Here is a 24,987-nt window from a genome sequence, read left to right on the forward strand (position 1 = left end):
GATCCCATCTCCTTACAGGACACAGGCTAGAAAAGAAGAGCCTCCTCCGTCAGATCTCTCAGGGAGGAGGGCTGCTGCTCTAGTGGCTCCAGCACTCGGTGAGGGCTGGTGGGGACTCAGCAGAGTCACAGGCACCAACAGTTACAGCTGGCACCCCTCGGGGCAGGCTGCACCTGACTTCTGACTGCCGAACTCAGAAGCTTGTGGTTGTTTGTGCCTGAGTCAAACACTCCCCTTGGTTTGAGGATGGCTCTACTCAGCATACATTGCTTTTACAAACCCAATTCTAACTTTAAACGGAAAATAAATAAGTCTTCCATGAAGCCACACTTACAAACTTGGAGCCTACAGAAGTCCTCACTTACCCCAAGCATCCTGGTTTAATTAATTTTTAAAACCAGAAACAATCTTGGCACTTTGTTCTAAAGAAGACATTCTGTCTGATTAGAGGAAGATGTATGTAGAAAATCAGAATCTGACTGAGTTCCTAAAATCTATTACACTGAGAGGAAAATGGAAAAGAAAATGTTTGCATAAAGCTTCTCCCTGACTCTCAGAGGGGTTCAGAACCAGACCAATTGACTCCTGGGTCTCACTGCAGTTCCACTCTGCACTGTTCTATTTTCAGCACCAACTCCACTCTATGACATGAACACTGTCAACTGAGAACTAGGGGACACCACAAATCCCGCAAGCAGAAGGTGCTGCATAGGCTCAGATGCCCACCTTGACACCCTCGTTGTAGCTGTCAGCAGGGCTGCTGAGGCTGGCAAGGCTTCCCAGATGACCGGGAGCTCCAGGGCGAGGCGGTTTCTTTGGTGGAGCTGCAGGATCTGGTGAGAGAGAATGATTCCCATTAAGTCATGTGCGTTAAGAAAGATTAAGAGGCTGGGGGCAGTGGCTCATGCCTATAATCTCAGCACTTTGGGAGGCCAAAGCAGGCAGATCACCTGAGGTCAGGAGTTCGAGATCAGCCTGACCAACATGGAGAAACCCCATCTCTACTAAAAATACAAAATTAGCCAGGTGTGGTGGCACATGCCTGTAATCCCAGCTACTCAGGAGGCTGAGGCAGGAGAATCGCTTGAACCCAGGAGGTGGAGGTTGCGGTGAGCTGAGATCGCACCGCTGCACTCTAGCCTAGGCAACAAGAACAAAACTCTGTCTCAAAAAAATAAAAAAAAAGAGAAAGAAGGCTTAGCACAGTGGCTCACGCCTGTAACCCCTAGCACTTTGCGAGGCTGAGGCGGGTAGATGCCTGACCTCAGGAGTTCAAGACCAGCCTGGGCAACATGGTGAAACCCCATCTCTACTAAAATTAAAAAAAAAAAAAAAAAAAAAAAGAAAAGGAAAGAAAAAAAATTTTAGCCAGGCATGACGGTGTGCACCATAGTCCCAGCTACTCGGGAGGCTGAGGCAGGAGATTTGCTTGAACCCGGGAGGTTGCAGTGAGCTGAGATTGTACCACTACACTCCAGCCTGGGTGACACAGTAAGACTCTGTATCCAAAAAAAAAAAAAAAAAAAAAGGAAAGAAACCACTTCTAAATAAATGCCTACTGCTGTTCTTATAAAAGACACTCATCTTGCATTCTAAGGAGGCATTTCTGTTTTTTTTTTTTTGAGACCAAGTGTTGCTCTGTCGCCCAGGCTGGAGTGCAGTGGCGTGATCTCGGCTCACTGCAACACTAAGGAAGTATTTCTGATGCATTATACCAACAAATTCTTTTTCCCAATACTCTAGTAATGAGCTGAATGTGGTAAACATTGTACTTGCTGTGGTCTGTAGAGGAAAAATTAATCATGAGGGTACTCCAAAGCTACGACACCATATACATTCAAAACCTGCTTTCATCAAATTAAACTAACTTCTTTCCGCCCAATTCTTTTCTTCTTTACCTGGTTTACCCACAGGCTGATATATATGTTGGTTTCCAATCTGTGGGAAAAGAAAAGTTCAGTCAATGCACTGGTATATACAATTGGGTAATGACCTCTCTCTCCCACTCTGTCTATCCACCCCCTTGAACCTCTAGGCTAGATTCTGGGGATCAAAATGAACAAAACAGGGTTCTGCATAAGGTCTCAGTTGGGATGGGGGATCAGGCAAATAAGCAAATGACGCCAACAGGATGTGTGGAAAGGGCTGTGAGAGAAGCAAGCATGGGACACTCTGGAACCACAAACATAGTGGTCATAACCCATTTAAAATGTTCTTACACAGCTGAGGAGAATGTAAATTAGTACAACCTCTATGGAAAATAAACTTGAAAAACTCAAAATAGAACTACTTATCAAAGAACTCAAAATAGAACTACCATTCGATCCAGCAATCCCATGACTGCATATATGCCCAAAGGAAACCAAATCATTGTATCAAAAAGATACCTGCACTGCTATGTTTATCATGGCACTACTCCCAATATCCAAGATACAGAATCAACCTAAGTGTCCAACAATGAATGTCTGGATAAAAAAAATGTGGTATATGTATACAATGGAATACTATTTAACCACAAAAAATATAATTGGCTGGGCACGGTGGCTCATCCCTGTAACACCAGCACTCTGGGAGGTCAAAATGGGCGATAACCTTAGGTCAGGAGTTCAAGACCAGCCTGGCCAACATGGCAAAACCTTGTCTCTACTAAAAACACAAAAATTAGCTGAGCGTAGTGGTACATGCGTGTAATCCCAGTTACCTGGGAGGTTGAGGCAGGAGAACTGCTTGAACCCAGGAGGCAGAGGTTGCAGTGAGCCAAGATCGTGCCACTGGCACTCCAGCCTGGGCAACAGAACAAGACTCTGTCTCAAATAAATAAATAAATAAATATTCCTGTCTTTTGCAGCAGTGGGGATGGATGCAGTAATGTGTAGGCCATTATCTTAGGTGAAACAACTTACAAACAGAAAATCAAATCCTGCATGTTCTCATAAGTAGGAGCTAAATAATGCGTACACACGTACCTAAGAATGTGGAATAGTCACTAGGGACTTGGAAGAGTTGCCGGGGTCGGTGGGGGTGGGGGTGGGGAAGGGGTGGGGGGAACAGTGTTAAGACATTACTTAATGGCGCCAGGCGCAGTGGCTCACGCCTGTAATCCCAGCACTTTGGGAGGCTGAGGTGGGCGGATCACGAGGTCAGGAGGTCGAGACCATCCTGGCTAACATGGTGAAACCCCGTCTCTACTAAAAAAAAAAAAAAAAAAAAAAAAAAAAAAAAAAAAAAAAAAAAAAAAAAGCCAGGCGTAGTGGTGTGTGCCTGTAATCCCAGCTACTTGGGAGGCTGAAGCAGAAGAATTGCTTGAACCTGGAGGGGGCAGAAATTGCAGTGAGCTGAGATCGCGTCACTGCACTCCAGCCTGGGCAACAGAGGGAGACTCCATCTCAAAAACAAAAAATTACTTAATGGGTATAATGTACACTATTTGTGTGATGGTTATACTAAAAGCCCAGGCTTCACCACTATGCAATATATCCACGTAAAAAAACTGCACTTACACCCCTTAAATTTATACAAATAAAAAAAATTTGAAATGTTCTTACATGGATGTCTCCAGTTGACCTCTAAAGGGTTTAAAATCCCAGGACTTCCCAGTGTCTGCATCCTCTCCTGCCTGGCCTCCCAACTATCCTTATCACAAAAACAGGTACAACCAGAACAATGATGGAAAGGGGCTTGGTAGCACTGGGTGTGTAGATTCCCATGGGCCTACATTGTCACCATCCCCAAAGTACTGTGTGTGTCAGGACCTGTTGCTATACCTCCATCAGTTCTAGGCCAAGCCAGAGAAGCCAAACCACACCCCAGAACTTCTGTCCCAGGCACAGGATAAAGTTTCACTTAACACCAGTTCTCCTTCAAGTTGTCATACTTGAAACTGCATTTAAAATAGTCTTTCTGAGGCTAACTACCTGGAAAAAAATCTTTTTGGAACTATGTTCTACTTCTGAAAAGAAAGACTTTTCTTGCTTACTTTAAAATAATGAACTGGCTACCAGATACAACTTAAGGTGCTTAACTTTCTATTGAAAAGAGATCCACTTCTTTACAAGTGCTATAAAAATAGCACACAAAATTAAAATTGTTCCTCCCTCACACAATCAAGTTGTTTTCAACATGTCATTTAACACCTCTGATTTTAAAGACTTGCAAAAAGTCTCACAGCTTGAAGGTATGAAGAATGATACCGTATCAACTTATTTTTGTGTAGCACTTTCTACTTTATATATCACTTTCATATCATTTATTTGTTCAATGAACAGTTATTGAACACCTGCTTTGTTCTAGCACTGTTCTAGGTATAAAACAAAGATCCTGCCTGGGGAGCAAACAGCTGACAATGCAGTGGAAGGAGACAGATAATAAACAATGAACATGTATTAGTATATTCTGTGTTCTGTTAGGAGAAGCTGTGTCCCACAAAGAAAGGAGATGGCTGGGATAGAAGGAGAGGAACTACAGGTTTTTTGGTATTGACTGATTGATTAAGTGAGTGACGGAGTCTCACTCTGTTGCCCAGGCTGGAGTGCAGTGGCACCATCTTGGCTCACTGCAACCTCTGCCACCCAGGTTCAAGTGATTCTCCTGCCTCAGCCTCCCAAGTAGCTGGGATTACCGGTGTGCATCACCATGCCTGGGTAATTTTTGTATTTTTAGTAGAGACAGGGTTTCACTACGTGGGCCAGGCTGGTCTTGAACTCCTGATCTCAGGTGATCTGCTCGCCTCGGCCTCCCAAAGTACTGTGATTGCAGGCGTGAGCCACCGCGCCTGGCCCCATGCTCATTTTAAAAGGTTTAAAAATACAAAGAACTTTCTGGTTGATACTCGGGTAACAAAGTTTAATGAACTAGAAAATTCTATTCTCAGAACATCCTGGAGTAATCTAGCCAATGTGTGCTCACATACAACCTGCTCGGGTACTCAGGTACAGAAAAGGAGAGACTGCTTCAGAAGTCTGACAGTATGAGTGTGGGGAGCTAGGCCTCGTGCATGGTTCTGTGTGGAACCAGCTGTTTACTTTGGAAAAGTTGCAGAGCTGTTAGGGGCTTTGGTTTTTCCATTTGTAAACTGAGGCTAATAACACTTACCTAATAAAACAACTAGGTTGTCATCACAAAATGAACATGCTGTCAACCTGTGTATTAAAGTCTAAATAAATTTTTACTTTTTACGCACACTGATGGGATCAATTTTCCACTAGCCAGTTATTAATGTTTACTAACTAGTTCACATCCATTTATAATCTACATGGCTTTCTAGTCAAAGGGTTCTCCCTGAAGCCGTGGCACATTTCTAAAAGTGTTAAAGCTGGAGTGTTTCACAAAATGGGGCCAAAACCAAATTATCATCTTTAGGAAAGCACAAAAGGGAAAAAAAACAGAAATGGTCATAGCGTGTTAACAGTCCCCAGGAAGGCAGTGAAGTCTGTTGAGCAAGGCTGGCTACATGTGCATAAATGGGGGCACTTAGGCAAGTTTTCTCTGAGTCCTTGTCCACTCATTTGTGAAATGTGGATGACCACCGTACCCGATGTGTCAAGAGTGATGCGACACAGCACCTTGTAGTACTAAGCCAGGTCCTCAGTTAGCACTAAGCACTCTTACTATTGCCTCCACCTGGCACAAAGCAAACTGAGATCTTAGGTGGGCCCATCAAGTGTCATCTGATTGTCTTAGAAGTTCTTTTTATCTTTTTTTTTTTTTTTTTTTTTTTTTTGAGACTGAGTCTCGCTGTCACCCAGGCTGGAGTGCAGTGGCGTGATCTCAGCTCACTGCAAGCTCCGCCTCCCGGGTTCACGCCATTCTCCTGCCTCAGCCTCCTGAGTAGTTGGGACTACAGGCGCCCACCACCACGCCCAGCTAATTTTTGTATTTTTAGTAGAGACGGGGTTTCACCGTGTTAGCCAGGATGGTCTCGATCTCCTGACCTCGTGATCCGCCCGCTTCGGCCTCCCAAAGTGCTGGGATTACAGGCGTGAGCCACCGCGCCCGGCCCAAGTTCTTTTTTTCTAAGACAGAGTTTTGCTCTTTTGGCTCAGGCTGAATTCCAATGGCACAATCTCGGCTCACTGCAACCTCCGCCTCCCGGGTTCAAGTGATTCTCCTGCCTCAGCCTTCTGAGTAGCTGGGATTACAGGTACCCTCTACCACACCTGGCTAACTTTTTTGTATTTTTAGTAGAGACGGGGTTTTACCATGTTGGCCAGGCTGGTCTCGAACTCCTGACCTCAGGTGATCCACCTGCCTCGGCCTCCGAAAGTGCTAGGATTACAGGCGTGAGCCATCGCTCCTGGCCACAAGTTCTTATTAATAAAGCAGTTCTGCATAATCCTTCTATCCAGGTTTGATTAATTAACAAATTTACATTTTTTTCTGAGTACCTTCTGTGGGCCACACACTGGAACACAAATAATTTTCCTTATCTAACAAATTTCATATTGGCAATGTTCTAAATAGCTAGGACTTATTTTCACACCGTGTGAAATAGGACTTATTTTCACACCGATTCTCACTCCTTCTTAACAATTTAGGACCAACTGCTTTTTATGCATTTGTCTCTTCAATACAAGGAAGGAGCTCAGTGTACGGGAATGTTAAATGGCTGATAATACAACCTTCTTGCTCATGGACTAAAGAATGTCAGCCACGGTGCCCGACTGGGTGCTATTTTATATAGAAAAAAATGTTTGCAAGATTTTAAGGTAAGTGTTGACAGTTGCATACACACGTGACTAGAAGTCAACTCAGTAGTTTCACCCTTATTAGGGTAAAACTTTAACTCCGTAAGTCTGCTACCTGACAGGCACAGCAAATGTTTAAGGAAATCTGCATTTAGCTTCAACAGACATCTGCTGATGGAAATTTGGCGTTAGTTTGCTCAAATTAGTAAGATTAAGAAAACCTTAAATTCAGCTGGGCACGGTGGCTCACGCCTGTAATCCCAGCACTTTGGGAGGCCAAGGTGGGTGGATCACTGGAGGTCAGGAGTTCAAGACGAGCCTGGCCAACATGGTGAAACCCTGCCTCTACTAAAAATACAAAAATTAGGGGGGTGGCTGTAATCCCAGCTACTTGGGAGGCTGAAGCAGGAGAGTCTCTTGAGCCTGGTAGGCAGAAGATGCAGTGAGCCGAGATCCTGCCACTGCACTCCAGCCTAGGTGACAGAGCGAGACTCCGTCTCAAAAAAAAAAAAAAAAAAAAAGATCTCAAATTACTCAAATTCTCAAATTAATAACCTAACATCACACCCTGAGGAACTAGAAAAACAAGAGCCAACCAACCCCAAACTGGCTGCTTCCTTATGTTGAAGAGACTAATGCATAACAAGCAGTTGGTCCCAAAACGTTAAGGAGTGAGAATTGTGTGAAAATAAGTCCTATTTCTAGCAGGCTTTAACCTATTTATGCTGGAGGCTGCAAATTTTTTGGTGTGGAAAAATCAAGACACTGGCGATGACCTTGAGCAGTAGGATATAAATAACTCTCACAAGCTTAGCGTTCCAATAATGGAACACTAGGCATAAATGGGTTAAATATAATTGGAATAATCATAAGCTAGTTCTTTAAAGAGAATTTCAGGCATTCTCCCCCTGCCACATCCAGAAGAAAAAAATCTTACTTGAACGAATTTTCTGTGACTCTGGAGACTTTTACAACCATGTAGTAAGAGTATAAAAATTTAGCAAATGGGCCAGGCGGATCACTTGAAGTCAGGAGTTTGAGACCAGCCTGGCCAATATCGTGAAACCCTGTCTCTACTAAAAATTCAAAAATTAGCTGGATGTGGTGGCACGTGCCTGTAGTCCCAGCTACTTGGGAGGCCGAGGCACAAGAATCGCTTGAAACTGGGAGGCGGAGGTTATCACGCCACTGCACTCCAGCTCTGGGTGACAGAGCAAGACTGTCTCAAAACAAAAACGAAAACAACAACAACAAAAAATTTAGCAAATGACAGCTTGTGTTAACAACGGCTAATATGTATATATATTTCTTCACTTGATCTTAGCCAAAAGGCTGAGAAATGATGTACATATTCTTTAGGTCACAAAGAGTTTGGCTTATTACTAAAAGGCCTTTATTAAACAACAGAATATAAATTCTTCTCACCTGCACGTGGTACATACTCTAAAACAAACCACACAATTGGCTATAAAACAATTGTATAGCTAATTAAAAAAAAAAAAAAATCACACCAACCACATTCTAGGACCACAGCACAATAAAAATAGAATCAGTACTAAGAATATTGTTCAAAACCATATGATTACGTGGAAATTAAACAACCTGCTCCTGAATGACTTCTGGGTAAGGCAGAAATCAAGAAATTCTTTGAAACGAATAAGTACAAAGATACAACCACTAGAATCTCTTGAACACAGCTAAGGCAGCGTTAAGAGGAAAGTTTATAGTACTAAACATCTACATCAAAAAGTTAAAAAGATCTCAAATTAATAACCTGACATCGCACCTTGAGGAACTAGAAAAAAACGAGCAAATCAACCTCAAAGCTAACAGAAAACAAGAAATAACCAAAATCAGAGCTGAACTAAATGAAATTGAGACATGAAAAACCATACAAAAGATAAATGAAACCAGAAATTGGTTATTTGAAAGAATACATAAGAATGACAGATCACTAGCTAATTAAAAAAAGAGAGTAGACCCAAATAAATACAATCAGAAATGACAAAGGGGACATTACCACCAACCCCACAGAAAAATACATATAACTATCATAGAACATTATGAACACCTCTATGCACATGAACTAGAAAATCTAGAAGATATGGATGAATTCCTGGACACATACACATTTCCAAGACTGAGCCAGGAAGACATAGAATCCCTGAACAGACCAATAATGAGCTCTGAAATTCAATCAGTAATAGATAGCCTACCAACCACCAAAAGCCCAGGACCAGATGGCTTCACAGTTGAATTCTAACAGATGTACAAAGATGAGCTGGTGGCACTCTTACTAAAACCATTCCAAAAAATTGAGGAGGAGGTACTCCTCTCTAACTCATTCTATGAGGCCAGAATCATTCTGAGTCCCAAACCTGGCAGAAACAACAAAAAAAGAAAACTTCAGGCCAATATCCCTGATGAACACAGATACAAAATTCCTCAACATAATACTGGCAAAACGAATCAGCAGCAGCACAACAAAAAGCTAATCCACCACAAACATGTAGGCTTCACCCCTGGGATGCAAGGTTGGTTCAACATATGAAAATCAATTAAATGTGATTCATCACATAAACAGAACTAAAAACAAAAACCACAGGATTATCTCAACAGATGCAAAAAAAAAAAAAGCTTCCAATAAAATTCAACCTCACTTCATGTTAAAAACCCTCAAAAAACTAGGTAATGAAGGAACATAACTCAAAATAATAAGAGCCATCTATGACAAACCCACAGCCAACATCATATTGAATGAATGGGCAAAGGCTGGAAGCACTCCCCTGAAGAACTGAAACAAGACCAGGATGCCCACTCTTACCATTATCTATTCAACATTAGTGCTGGAAGTCCTAGGCAGAGCAATCAGGCAAGACAAAGAAATAAAAGCCATCCAAATAGGAAGAGAAGAGATCAAACTTCTGTGTTTGTAGATGATATAACTTTATACATAGAAAACGCCATAGTCTTGGCCCCAAAGCTCCTAGATCTGATAAACGAGCAGTCCCCAATCATTTTGGCACCAGGGACAGGTTTAATGGAAAACAATTTTTTTTCCACAGACTCGGGGGATGGGGTAGGGGATGGTTTTGGGATGAAACTGTTCCATCTCAGATCATCAGGCATTAGAGTCTCATAAGGAGTGTGCAATCTAGATCTCTCACATGTGCAGTTCACAATAGGGTTCACATGCCTATGAGAATCTAATGCTGCCACTGACCTGACAGGAGAAAGAGCTCAGGCATCAATGCTGGCTAGCCTGCCATTCACCTCCTGCTGTGTGGCCCAGTTCCTAACAGACTATGGACCAATACCGGTCTGTGGCCCAGGAAGATGGGGACTCCTGTGATAAACAACTTCAGCAAAGTTTCAGGGTACAAAATCAATGTACAAAAATCAGTAGCATTTCTCTACACCAACAACATCCAGTTGAGTGCTGAATCAAGAATGCAATCCCAGCCGGGCGCGGTGGCTCACGCTTGTAATCCCAGCACTTTGGGAGGCCGAGGCGGGTGAATCACGAGGTCAGGAGATCGAGACCACGGTGAAACCCCATCTCTACTAAAAATACAAAAAATTAGCCGGGCGTGGTGGCGGGCGCCTGTAGTCCCAGCTACTTGGAGAGGCTGAGGCAGGAGAATGGCGTAAACCCGGGAGGTGGAGCTTACAGTGAGCCGAGATTGCGCCACTGCACTCCAGCCTGGGCGACAGAGCGAGACTTCGTCTCAAAAAAAAAAAAAAAAAAAAAAAAGAATGCAATCCCATTTACAGTAGCCACACACACAAAATACCCAGGAATATGGCTAACCAGGGAGGTGAAAGATCTCTACAATAAGAATTACAAAACACTGCTGAAAGAAATCAGAGATTACACAAACAAATGGAAAAATATTCCATGCTCATGGATAGGAAGAACTGATATTGTTATAATGTTCATACCTACTGCCCAAAGTGCTTTACAGATTCAATGTTGTACCTATCAAACTACCAATGACATGCTTTACAGAATTAGAAAAAGCTATTGTAAAATTCATATGGAACCAAAAAAGAGCCTGAGTAGTCAAAGCAATCCTAAGCAAAAAGAACAAAGCTGAGGACTTTACATTACATGACTTCAGACTATACTACAAGGCTACAGTAACCAAAACATCATGGTACTGGTACAAAAACAGACACACAGACCAATAGAACAGAATACAGAGCCTAGAAATAAAGCTTCATACCTACAACCATCTGATCTTTGACACTGTTGGCAAAAACAAGCAATGGGGAAAGGACTCCCTATTCAATAAATGGTGCTGAGACAACCAGCTAGCCATATGCCAAATAATAAAACTGGGTCCCTTCCTTACACCATATACAAAAATCAACTCAAGATGGATTAAAGACTTAAATGTAAAACCTAAAACTATAAAAACCCTCGAAGAAAACCTAGGAAATACTATTCTGGACATAGGCCCTTGCAAAGATTTCATGATGAGGACACCAAAAGCAATTGCAACAAAAAAAAATTACAAATGAGACCTAATTAAAGAGCTTCTTTACAGCAAAAGGAACTAACAGCAGAATAAACAACTCACAGAATGGGAGAAAATATTTGCAAACTATGCATCTGACAAAGGTCTAATATCCAGCATCTATAAGGAACTTAAAGCAAATTAACAAGTAAAACCAAACAGCCCCATTAAAATGTGGGCAAAGGACATGAACAGACACTTTTCAAAAGACGACATAAACATGGCCAACAAGCATATGAAAAAATGCCCAATATCACTAATCATCAGAGAAATGCAAATCAAAACCACAATGAGATGCCATCTCACACCAGTCAGAATGTCTATTATTAAAAGTCAAAAAATTAACAGATGCGAGGTTGTGGAGAAACAGAACACTTAGACACTGCTGGTGGGAATGTAAATTACTTCGGTCACTGTGGAAAGCAGTTTGGCGATGTCTCAGAACTTAAAACAGCATTTGACCCAGCAATCCCCTTATTGAGTACACACCCAAAGGAATATAAATCTTTCTACCATAAAGACACATGCATGCTTATATTCATCACAGCACTGTTCACAATGACAAGGTCATGGAATCAACCTAAATACCCATCAATGATAGACTGGATAAAGAAAATGTGGTATGTATACACTATGAAATACTATGTAGCCACAAAAAGAATGAGATCATTTCCTCTGCAGCAAGATGGGTGGAGCTAGAGGTCATTATCATTATCTTAAGTGAACTAACACAGGAACAGAAAACCAATACCACATGTTCTCACTTATAAATGGGAGCTAAACACTGAGTACACATGGACACAATGAAGGGAACAACCGACTCCGGGGCCTACTTGAGGGTGGAGGGTGGGAGGAGGGTGGGAGGAGGGTGAGGATCAAAACACTACCTATCGGGTATTATGCTTATCACCTGGGTGCCAGATGATCTGTATAACAAACCCTTGCAACATGTGATTTCCTTATATAACACATCTGTACATATACCCCTGAAACTAAAAGTTAAAAAAAAAAAAGCCTTTATCAATAACAGTGCAGAAAACTTCTGTATCTGAATAAAAATTCTAGGCTGTACATCATAGATTTTCATAATCTTAAAATGTTGACTTTATAGAATATTCTGTTCCCTATTACAAATATTAGTAAACTTGGATATCTTGTGACATAAACACTGATGGTCCACGCACAGGAGAACTGGAAATCAAATCCTGCTGAAAACTCAGGCTTACCGGACCCTGAAGACTTCCATCCTCCCTGTCAATACTGCCTCGAGAGAGTCTCACATCAGGTTTCTGAAGAAATTAAAACAAAATCAAAACAATTTCATTTTTGATTTGAAAATTTTTGACAGATTCTGTATTAAATTCCTTCCTTTTTAACACAATTGTCCTCTGAATAAGAAGAGTTGAAACTTTCCCTGTTTCAAAAAAATTCCAGTGATGATGAATGAAGGTTGGCTGCCTTGGGAAGAACTGCATTCCTCTCCACACACGCACACCTTACAGACTGGCACCTGCACTGGCCCACCCAGTGCTGGAGAACCTGCACTTCACCTCTATTCCAAGTAGCACAGCAGGCTTTCTTCTTCACTGAGAGACCCGCAATCCCAGGATAAAAGTATCAGGCATTACTTGCGGCTTTCTGACAGAATATGGCTTATACGGATTTGGCTGTCTTGCCAAAGTAGCATATGAGTTCAATTACAAGACTGTTTTCCCACACTGCATCTAGAATATAGAAACCAAACAGAGAAATCTAGATTTTATGTAAATAACAGTACGGAAATTTCACCAATATCAGAATAAATGAAGTAGGCTACATGCCTTTATGGTGAAGGAACAGGGCAGAAAGGCTTTTCCTCATGAAAACAACCCTGTGCTCCCGCAGTATGGGTTACGGGCCTGCAGCCACAGTGGCTCCTGCCTCCCCTTTGCTCATGAACACTGGCCACATACTTCTTCCTGGAAAACTTCTGTTCACTCTTCAAGGCTCAGCCAGACACCCTTTCTTGGCAGCATGTTTCCCTCTTCAAGCAGAGTTGGTCGCTTCTTAGCCTGTGCCTTACAGATACCTCTATGTTGGCACCTATCAGGCATAATTACTTCCCTCATTAGAGATGGAGCATCTTGATGTCTGATTTGTCTGTGTATCTCCTATTTCCCACACCTGAGCCTGCCACTGAGCACACCATCTGCAAGCACTTGTTGGGTGGGGGATGGAGAAATGAGCTTCACCTCTCCCTTCTTTTCCAATTCCAATTCCAGTGCTGTAGCCCAAACCCTTTTCATTGTACCAGTTCCTACTAGGCTTTCTGCCTCTGTCTTAACTATCTCTAATCAAAGCAGGGGTCACTCGTGGGTGCCAGGGTGTAGTAGGAAGTTGGTGAAGGACACAGGTAAGAGTGATCCTCTGATGGCTCAGAGGTAAACAAACTTTCCAGGGCAGGGGCCTTGCACTGTCCTTTGCCTTCTTCCTCCCTTCCCCCTTTCCTTCCCTCCCAGGCACAGTGCCTGGAGGTAGCTGGCTGAGGTCTGAAACAGCTCCTACCAGGAGGTGGGTAAAGGAGCTCCTGATGGCTAATCACTAAAAGGGGGCTCTGGCTGATTGTTGTTAACAGTCCTCAGGGATTCCATGTGGGAAAAGGTGAAACTTGTGTGTTGTCCCTGAATTTAGGGCAGATTTTGGATCACTTATGGAAAAACATTCTAATAATCAGAGGCATCCTGAAACAGAATAGACAGCCCTGACAGCAGTAGCAGAGAGTAAGCAAAGAGGGCAAAAGTCACAACTTATCTGTTCATTCAACAGAATTACAAAACAGCTCATGTATATCAGCCCCATATCCCTAGTGCCTGGCACAGTTCCTGGTTGGTGTGCACTCAACACATCAATGTTGGCTGAATTAACCTCCATGCTACTATATAAAAAAAGATGTTCCCTTTCATGTAAAAATATTCATTTAAAAGCAACAGCTAAATATAGATGGAAAATGACCTAAATCCTCAAATGTAGCATTGGGTGTGGTGGTGTGTGCCTGCAATTTCACCTATTTGGGAGGCTGAGGTGGGAGGACCCTTTGAGGCCAGGATATCAAGACCAGCCTGGGCAACATAGTGAGAATTCATCTCTACAAAGAAAAAAATTTTAAAAATTAGCTGGGAATGGTGGTGTGTGCCTGAGTCCCAGCTACTGGAGAGGCTGAGGTGGGGCGATGGTTTGAGCTCAGCAGTTTGAGGTTGTAGTGAGCTACCACTGTACCACTGCACTACAGCCTGGGTGACTAAGCAAGACTCCGCTCTGTTAGAACTCTCTCAATGAGTAAACCAGAAAAGTTCAGAATAAATACTTCTGAACTCTGAAGAGCATAACTTAAAACATTGTACTGTGTTTATATGTACTATAATATCAAGGAACAATAACTTAAAAAATGAATTCTTACCGCAGATGTGATATATGTAACTAATCCCCACACAGGGGAAGTCAAACCCAGAGGCATGCAGTTGGCGACTATGGCAGAAAGTATGCTGTATCTTTTACCAGAGAGGACTATCCCATTAGATATGGACAGCTGTGGCTGGGTGTGAAATATAGCTCAAGAGAAAATTCAGAGGTAGGTAGTTCCTGACTTCTAGGATAGAATCTTCTCTGACAGGTAAGATAGGCATGAATAGACGAAAGGAAACCAGGCAAACACACATAATACATTCATTCCAACTGGTAACTGAAGGGGAACTCACTGGGGCGGTCCTATTCCATGTAGTAGAGCTCACAGATCCTATTCCATGGAATGCTGAGGTTCTGCCACTGCCTGAATGAAGAGGCAGCTTTGTGGGGCTCAAACATCCCAGATATGCTTACGAAAAATATTCCAAAACACAATGGACTTTGAGAAAAAGTACCCGAGAAGACGAGACTTCAGGTTGACAATTCACAGAACATTACTCAACGTAAATATCAAAGTCAGGAAAGATTTCGGGAAGACCCAGGAACTGTTCAAGCTTAAAGGAAACTCAAGAGATGTGATAACTAAATTTAACTCATGATCCAGGACTTTCTTCTAGAAAGGGCATCCTGTGGACAACTGGTAAAATATGAATAGTCCATTGATTAGCTAACAGTATTGAATTATTGTTAATTTCCTGACATTGGTTAACTCGGCTATGCTTATTTAAGAGAACATCCTTATTTTTAGGAAATTCACATTAAACTATTTAACAGTTAAAAAGCAGGATATCTGGTATTTACTTCCAAATGGTTCAGAAAAAATGGTATGTACAAATATGCAAAGCAAATGATGTCAAATGTTAACAAGTGGAGACTCTAGGTAAAGGGAATGTGGGAATTCTTTGTACCATTCTTGCAACTTAAAAAAAAGTCTGAAACTATCCTTTCCTCTTCTGCCCATTCACTTGAGGGACCAGCTGGGAGCTGGGTCTGCTTAGGGGTTCTGTTGAAGGGCTCTAAACAGAGAGTGGAGGTGATTAGGTTTGACTCTACTGTAGCAGGAAGGACAACAGTTTTTATTTTTATTTTTTATTTATTTATTTTTTTGAGACGGAGTCTCCCTCTGTCACCTAGGCTGGAGTGCGGTGGTATGATCTTGGTTCACTGCAAGCTCTGCCTCCTGGGTTCACGCCATTCTCCTGCCTCAGCCTCCCAAGTAGCTGGGACTACAGGCGTCCGCCACTACGCCCGGCTAATTTTTTGTATTTTTAGTAGAGACGGGGTTTCACCGTGTTAGCCAGGATGGTCTCGATCACCTGGCCTCATGATCTGCCTGCCTCGGCCTCCCAAAGTGCTGGGATTACAGGTGTGAGCCACCGCGCCAGGCCAACAGTTTCTATTTTTAAGAGACATGGTCTTGATCTGCTGCCCAGGTCAGAGTGCAGTGGCTATTCACAGGCACAATCACAGTGCATTACAGCCTCGAACTCCTGGCCTCAAGCAATCATCCACCTCAGTTTCTGGAGTAGCTGGGACTATAAATGCATGCCACCATGCCCAGTTAGAGCTACAGTCTAAGAAAACAAAAGACCCACCAGGCCCAACTTACGATGCAGTCATTTAATAGTTACATGATTTTGGTTATTTTAAAATATTGTATACATCCTCATTTGTCAATAATCTAACAAAAGAAACATGCACTTACTGTAGAAAAATTAAGATACTGTGAAAATAGATGAAAAAATTACAAATCACTCAACCTTACCATTTGGAAGTAATTATCATTGGTTATTATGGAGTAATTAAAATGTAAAAGTAATTATCATTAGTTAATACTGTGGTGTAAATGTATGTTTACAAACATGGAACCACATCATATGATTCTGCAGCCTTCACATAACATTTATACAGGGCAAACTGACAAAACAATGTTTAAGGCTGCACAACGTTCCACTGCATGACTATCATCATAAAATAGACAATGGTAGTGAAGGGTGTGGGCTGTGGCACCAGGTGGCCTGGGTTCAAATCAGGATCCAGTCCTTACAAGCTGTGTGACCTGGGCCTCAATTTCTTCATCTCTAAAATGGAACCGTAATTGTAACCAACACATAGGATTGTTAGGAGGATGAAATGAGTTAATATTTGTAAAGTACTAAGTTGGTGCCACATAAGAGTTAAAATAAATAGTTCTTTTATTGTTGGACATTAGGGACATTTTCAAAATCCTTTATAAATAGGTTGTAGATGAACATCTTTGTATACAAATCTTTGACTAAGTCCCTGATTATCTCCCTGGGACAGATTTCTTTTCTTTTTCGTTTAGAGATTGGGGTGGGGGGGTCTCACTATGTTATCCAGGCTGGTCTTAAACTCTTGTGCTCAAGTGATCTTCCTGTCTCTGGAGCAGATTTCTAAGAAAGGAATTACTAAGTCAAAAAGTTTGAACATTTGAAAAATCTTGGTATAAGTTTCCAAATTGCTCAAGGCCATCCTGATTTTCATCTATGTCAGTAATATGTGATAGCATTTCTCTCACTGTACCCTAGCACCACTGTATTATCATTTTAAAACTCTCAACCAATTCATAAAGAAAATACTGTATAATATATTGTTGTAATTTGTTCTTCTCCTCCTCCCCTTCCCCAAATAGTTGACCATTTCTGTTTCTTATCATGAGATGCTAAGTTCCATGAAGACAGAGGCTACGAAGCTATCTGCCTCACCACTGCATCTGTTACCTGCTAGAACACCGGACAAACAGGTGGAGGAAATGAATGCCCTGTGCATTTTTCTAGTAAACTGATTGTCCATGCCCCTTTGGACAAGGCATATAACCTCTCTAGGCCCAGTTCCTCACCTGTAAAAAAGGCAGAATAATACCTACCTCAGTCAGTCATTATCAGAATTAAAGAAGTGCCTGGAAAAAAAAAAAAAAGAAGTGCCTGGCAGCATTGTGCACATAGATGTGTAGTAAATATTTGCTGAAGGAATGCTTCAATTAATATCCAAGGCACAAGAGATATGTTATAGACAAGGAACTTGACTTAGAGAGATTTAGTTGCTTGGGGTAACACAGCTCTTAAACAGTGGAGGTGGGCTTCAATCAGTCAACAGATAATAAGTACCTTCTAAAGGCAGGAAATATTTACTGTTTTACTTAAACAAAAAATGCAACTCATTTATATTTTTGCCTATAGAGTATGGTATTGTTTCATGTGTTTACATGAATTAATCTATTTTTATTTCCATATAAATTTCATGAAATGACTTTCTTGAATTCATAATTCCCTAATGTGGTATTTTCCTAAAGACAGGATTTTAATTTTAAAATGAGAAAGGCTTATCCATATAAAATCTACTTGTGTTCTGTGAATGAAATAAATACTCGAGCTTTTTCTTTTCATACAGCATACACGGACCTCCTGAATGAAAGATGAGTGCCTATTGGGAACTGAAGAGCAACACAGCCAAAGACGGCCAATCAGAAAGAATAGATTCTCAGCCAGGTGCAGTGGCTCATGCCTGTAATCCCAGCACTGTGGGAGGCCGAGGTGGGTGGATCACCTGAGGTCAGGAGTTCAAGACCAGCCTGGCCAACATGGTGAAACCCCATCTCTACTAAAAATACAAAAATTAGCCGGGCATGGTGGCAGGCACCTGTAGTCCCATCTACTCGGGAGTCTGAGGCAGGAGAATCACTTGAATCCGGGAGGCGGAGGTTGCAGTGTGCCGAGATCGCGCCCTTGCACTCCAGCCTGGCGGACAAGAGTAAGACTTCGTCTCAAAACAAACAAAAACAAACAAGCCAAAAAAACAGTTTGGCTTAGCTACAGTCTCTACTCTCATGTGGGTATGGCTCTAGAAAACTTCAAATTTAAGGTTTATAGCTCAGTCTTTTCTCCTTTCACTATACTGTATTGCTTTCAAATCTGGAATCTGGTATGAGGGAAAAAAATAGGAGAGCTGTGGCCTTGCTGCTTTGTAGAAGCAGGGACAGCAGCCTGGCTTCAGACAGACAGCCTCTTGCCACCGCTCTTTAGTTCCCCGTCTCGGCATTCATCTTTCATTCAGACTGACTGGATCTGCTATGTGAGGGAAAAATGCTCACATATTTCTTTCTCAAAACACGAAGTAGGCTTTATATAGATAGGGCTTTCTCATTTAAAATTAAAATCCTGTTTTAAGCATAGTATCACATTAGAAAATTATTGTGCATGCAGTAATAAAAAAAAGCAAGTTGCAAAGCTACTCTATTTTTAAGCAATGCCCAAGAGGAAAGAAAGCTCTTTCAACCAACTGAGGTTCTAACTAAGGTTGCCAGCAATCTCTGGCACTCACTTTGTAAGACAGCTTTCAGAGTATATTTGCAGGCACAGAACTATTTCAGAAAGGACAGTATCTGACCTGGGAACAAGAGAAGGGAGTGTGGGGCCAGGAGTGGTGACTCACGCCTGTAATCCCAACATTTTGTGAAGCCATGGTGGGAGAATTGCTTGAGCCCAGGAGTTTGAGACCAGCATGGACAACAAAGTGAGACCCTATCTCTATAAAAAAAAAAATAAAATTAGCCAGGCTTGGTGGCATATGCCTGTAGTTGCAGCTACTCTGGAAAGAGGCTGAGGCAGGACGATGACTTGAGCCCAGGAGGTTAGGGATGCAGTGAACTAGTATTGTGCCACTGCACTCCAGGCAGGGCCACAGAGTGAGACTTTGTCTCAATTTAAAAAAAAAAAAAAAAAAGGAGAGCTAGGTATAGTACAGAGTATCTGCTGTGGGGCCATGTGACCTTGGGCAAGAGCATCCGGGCTGCTATCATAAAACACATTCTGTGCAGGGTTGTTGAGATAATGCAGAGATCCAGAGGAGGGACTCCTGACCCACTGAAGTACTCAAAAAGTAAGAGATGTGACTAGCAGTAGCAACCATAAAAAATGATGTGATGACGTGATCTCTGAAAACAGATGTCAGAAAACATCTGTTTTGATCTGAAATTTGGGTAATACTACTGACAAAGCAAGTTAATTTTTCAAATAAGAACAGAACGTATCTAATAGGGTGCACAGCTGACCTTACTGAAGTAAATGGCAGGACCAGAGCAGTAGGCTTGGGTGGGTCTGCGAATGAACCAGTTTGATGAAAACAGAAGGTAAGCATCTTATTTTTTTTTTTTTCTTTTTGAGATGGGAGTCTCGCTCTGTCGCCCAGGCTGGAGTGCAGTGGCGCGATCTCGGCTCACTGCAACCTCCGCCTCCCCGGTTCACGCCATTCTCCTGCCTCAGCCTCCTGAGTAGCTGGGACTACAGGCACCTGCCACTACACCCAGCTAATTTTTTGTATTTTTTAGCAGAGACGGGGTTTCACCGTGTTAGCCAGGATGGTCTCAATCTCCTGACCTCGTGATCCACCCGCCTCGGCCTCCCAAAGTGCTGGGATTACAGGCGTGAGCCACCGCGCCCGGCCTGGTAAGCATCTTTAGACATTTTTATAGCAATTTGAAAGAGTAATTTTTGGGCTGTCAAAAAGGTCTGGCTTTTATTTTTATGTCTTTTTCTAGTCCATGATTTTGAAATTTTATTTTACAAGAGTATTGGTCTGCAACGGTTTAGAAAGATACAAACTGGCCCTTCCACGCAGTCTGAGAAGCCTGTATTGGAAGGTTCCTTGGCCTAAGAGGACAGAAAGACTTCTGACACACAGCTTCAACAATGACCTGATTAACCTAAAAGTAGGTGCGGCATCCTGGCCTGGTGGCTGCAAGGACACAGACCAATAGCTCTGGGCCTAGCTCATGACAAAGGCCAAGACACAGAAACAAGCTTGTAAACAGCAGACACCATGGCAACCAACAGTAATTTTTACACATACACAGCATAAAAAGGACCACAACGAGATCTAATTACCATTGTTAGAGTCTCTTCACCAAATGAAGGACCATAAAGCACGTGTGTGCATACCCAGAGACCTAGCTGCCACCATCACCACTCCACAGTGTCACGAAAGCTTCTACATCCAACACACACTACCTTCCAACTGATAGATGGTCAGGGTGGTCCTCACACTACACCTGCACCAGGCGTTATTCCCAGTGCACCAAGCTTCCCATGCAGCTGTCTAAAAATCTGAATCTCCAGCGCAGAACACCTCCTCTGGGCTCTATGCCCTATATCCAGCTGCCTCCTCTGCATTCCCATTTGCATATCCCAAATGTCCAAACCTGGCATCATCATGTTTCCCTGACATGGACTCCTCATTCTGAATTTTATTTCGTTTGGTAGCACAATGTTATTTTTGGTGACACCAATGCTATGATTCCTGTCCTGGATTCTTCCTTCCTCTTGACCTCCTATACCAATTCACCAAATCTTGTCCCTTTTAAGTCTGTCTTCTCTGTTCCTTCCCACTTTGCCTCTTCCAGCTTAGACCGTGCTGTCATTTATTTGAATGACCACTCGACTTCCTATTGGAGCTCTGCATTTCCTATCCTGCCCTCTGAGCCATCAGTCAGCAAGCAAGGCTAAGGTGGTCTTTTTTTTTTTTTTTTTTTTGAGACAGAGTCTCACTCTGTCACCCACGCTGGAGTATAGTGGAACAATCTCAGCTCACTGCAACCTCCGCCTCTTGGGGTCAAGCAATTCTTCTGCTGCAGCCTCCTGAGTAGCTGGGATTACAGGAGAGAGCCACCACGCCTGGCTAATTTTTGTATTTTTAGTAGCAATGGGGTTTGGCCATGTTGGTCTTGAACTCCTGACCTCAGATGATCCATCCGCCTCAGCCTCCCAAAGTACTGGGATTACAGGCATAAGCCACGGTGCCCGGCACTAAGGTGATCTTTCTGAGATGCCATTTGCTTCAAATCTTGAAAAGCATTGCCAGGCCTAAGATCAGAGAGTAACCTTGGGACCACGTCTCAAAAATCAACTGGGGTGCTTGTTATCACTCTAGGTCCTTGGCCTCTCCAGATCCACTGCAGTTCTCTAGTCCTGGGGAAGTGAACTTTAAAAGGTCCCCTGTGACTTTTATGTATATTAAATTTTAATTTATTCATTTGTAAAATAATTATAATATCTACTTCCCCAGGGTTCATACATTACTTGTTTTTATTTTTCATTTAGATGAAAAACAGTGACACCAATGCTATGATTCCTGCCCTGGATTCTTCCTTCCTCTTGACCTCTAACATTTAGATGCTTAACACTGTATGGTGGTACATTCATTCGCTTAATAAATACTGGTTGAGCCTTACTACTGCTGAACAAACGGTACTATGGGAGCTGGGGGAGAGTGCTGAATAAATAAAGTTCCCATCTTTCTGATGCTTACACTTTAGTGGAGGAGACAGGAAAACAAGTGAGACATTGTCATACAGTGAGAAACATTAGAAGAAAAATGAAGCAGGATAAAGACAGTTAAGTCACAGCTGCTGCCGTTAGGGAACTTATGGAACTTAAGGAACTTATGTTTTATTAAAGAGGGTGAGAGTGAGCATGTGTGAGAGTGCAGGGGGTTGGGAGAGAGAACGCAGTAGTGCACATAATAAAGTAAGTTCATTCAAGCTTCACGCTTGGCACTCAGTAAGATTCTCTGGCACCTTGTGGGTAGAGGCCAGGGATGTTGCTAAGAACTCCTACTATTCATAGGACAGTCTCCTACAACAAAGAATTATCCAGCCCCAAAGGTCAACAATGCCCAGGCTGAGAAACCCTGGTGTAGGGAATGTATCGTCCTTGAGATGACACAAAAATAATCTTTAAAGACAAAAAGGTGTTCCTCAGGCAGATTCCCTGAGCATTTCAGGCAGACACAGCAGCATGAGAAAAGGCATGAGTTAAAAAACACTCATTTACAAAAAGAAAAAAATAAACTCATAGAAGAGAAAAAAGAAACACTCATCCTATGTGATACTCTATCACATAGGCTTGGCACTGTGGACTGAATGGGGAATAGGAAAGACATGGTCCATGGTCTCTGCACTCATGGGGTGCTCAGTCTAGTAAGGAAAACAAGCAAAGTGAAAAATACAATACCATCTTACGGGCATTAAGAAAGGTATTTGTTCCAGCCTGGCCAACATGATGAAACTCTACCAAAAATACAAAAATTAGCTGGGCATGGTGGTGCATGACTGTAGTCCCAGCTACTTGGGAGGCTGAGGTGGGAGGACAGATTGAGCCCAGGAGGTCAAGCGTGGAGTGAGCCGTGACTGTGCCACTGCACTCTACCCTGGGTGACAGTGTGAGACCCTGTTTCAGGGAAAAAAAAAAAAAAAGGAAAAGTACTTGAGTGGGAAATTGCCTCGATGCCATTATGGCCTCCAAGTTTAGCACCAGGCAAGCTATCTCAGAGGTTACCCAACAGACAGGTTTAGGACCAAATGAAGATGCTCCAATTACATGGTTATTAAGTTAAACAAAACAAAACAAAACAAAACACCACATAGTGAGAAGTATTTTCCATTTCCCCACAAACATGCTCTGTTTTGCTCACATCTAGCTACAGGAAGTTCTTAGAATACAGTTTGTGTGTGTGTGTGTGTTTTTTTTTTTTAAACGGAGTCTTGCTCTGTTGCCCAGGCTGGAGTGCAGTGACATGATCTTGGCTTACTGCAACCTCCGCCTCCTGGGTTCAAACGATTCTCCTGCCTCACCCTCCCAAGTAGCCGGGATTATAGGCATGCCAATTTTGTATTTTCAGTACAGATGGGGTTTCACCATATTGGCCAGGCCGGTCTCGAACTCCTGACCTCAGATGATCCACCTGCCTCAGCCTCCCAAAGTGCTGGGGTTACAGGCGTGAGCCACTGTGCCCAGCCAGAAGTCTTTTTTTCTTCTGTCTATCATTCATATATATTTCTGTTCCTTTGTATGTCTTGTAAATTTTTGTTGGAGATTAGACATTTTAGATAATATGTTGTAGGAATTCTGGGTACTTGATCCTCCTCCCTTTAGGGCTTATTATTTGCTTTTTTTTTTTTTTTTTTGCCACAGGGTCTTGCTAAGCCCAGTCTAGTCTCAAACTCCTGGACTCAAGCGATCTCCCTGCCTCACCCTGCTGAGTAGCTGAGATTATAGTCACTGTGCCTGGCTGGAATATAGCCTTTTGACCCCATGTCATTACCCACACTCTTCGCTCTTCCTGGAATGTATTTTCTGAGCCTGTCTGCCCTAAAAATTCCAATTTCTCCTTTAAGCCTTGGCTCAAATGCTATCTATATGCTGCCTCCCCCAAGTCCCCCTAGTGACACACAGGGTCCTCTTCTGCTCTTCCTGATGTTCTTCTTTGTCAGAGCAACATCACAGCAGTACCACAACATTTGGTAGCAAACCCTTTGTCCAAATGCAGTCATACGTGGGACTGAAATACAAGAATTCTAGTTTGGAGAATTTATAACATCTACTTTTAAAAACACAAATCAATGCTGTCTGGTAAAAGAGGCTATCTGGACAAAAAATAGGTTTAAAATGTAGGACTAGAGAACAGTAGGTATGTTCTTAGAATAGATATAATATCCAAATTAACATTTTTTTTCCTTTTTTTCCCGACAGAGTCTGACTCTGTCACCCAGGCTGGAGTACAGTGGTACAATCTCGGCTCACTGCAACCACCACCTCCTGGGTTCAAGCAATTCTCATGCCTCAACCTCCTGAATAGCTGGGACTGCAGGTGTGTGCCACCATGCCTGGCTAATTTTTGTTTTTTTGAGATGGACTTTCGCTCTGTCACCCAGGTTGGAGTGTAGTGTGCCATCATGGCTCACTGCAACCTCCGTCTCCTGGGTTCAAGTAATTCTTCTGCCTCAGCCTCCTGAGTAGCTGGGATTACAGGCATGCATCACCACACCTGGCTAATTTTTGTATTTTCAGTAGAGATGGGGTTTTGCCATGTTGGCCAGGCTGGTCTCGAACTTCTGACCTCAAGTGATCAGCCCGCCTCAGCCTCTCGAAGTGCTGGGATTACAGGCATGAGCCACTGCACCTGCCTAATTTTTGTATTTTTTTTTTTTTAGTAGAGACGGGGTTTCACCATGTGGGCTAGGCTGGTTTTGAACTCCTGGCCTCAAGGGATCTGCCCACCTTGGTCTCCCAAAGCGCTGGGATGGATTACAGGTGTGATCCACTATTCCAGGCCAAAAATAATTTTTTTTTTTCCATCTGCCTTACAATCTCAAGATTTGCTTTAGTTCAGAAGGAAAGTTTTATCCTATGCTTTCAAAATTCTAAATTAGTTAAATTTAACACAAAGTTAGTGTGAGTGAATGTTTAATGATGCAAAGCATGAGAGACCAGGTTAAGTTACTGGCTCAAAATTATGAATCGTGGCTTCTTTCAGCCATAATACGATTG

The 24,987-nt window shown here is 42.5% G+C and overlaps 1 protein-coding gene across 14 annotated transcripts in view; it reads right to left on the reverse strand.

The window, feature by feature from the left end:
* The window catches only part of PTK2 (protein tyrosine kinase 2), a 345,258-nt gene that overhangs the window by 15,106 nt on the left and 305,165 nt on the right, over positions 1-24,987 (reverse strand). For 12 of the 14 annotated variants that reach the window (XM_063643575.1, XM_055287364.1, XM_055287365.1 and 9 more), the window contains 3 exons: positions 12,430-12,492; positions 1,899-1,938; positions 727-833 (listed from right to left, as the gene is read on the reverse strand). In XM_063643575.1, the coding sequence (XP_063499645.1) occupies positions 727-833; positions 1,899-1,938; positions 12,430-12,492 (210 nt within the window). The remainder of the gene's footprint in view (positions 1-726; positions 834-1,898; positions 1,939-12,429; positions 12,493-24,987) is intronic. The other 2 variants (XM_055287368.1, XM_055287367.1) reach the window with 1 other exon arrangement.

Source organism: Symphalangus syndactylus, chromosome 7 (assembly GCF_028878055.3).
Source record: "Symphalangus syndactylus isolate Jambi chromosome 7, NHGRI_mSymSyn1-v2.1_pri, whole genome shotgun sequence".
Taxonomy (NCBI): Eukaryota; Metazoa; Chordata; class Mammalia; order Primates; family Hylobatidae; genus Symphalangus; species Symphalangus syndactylus.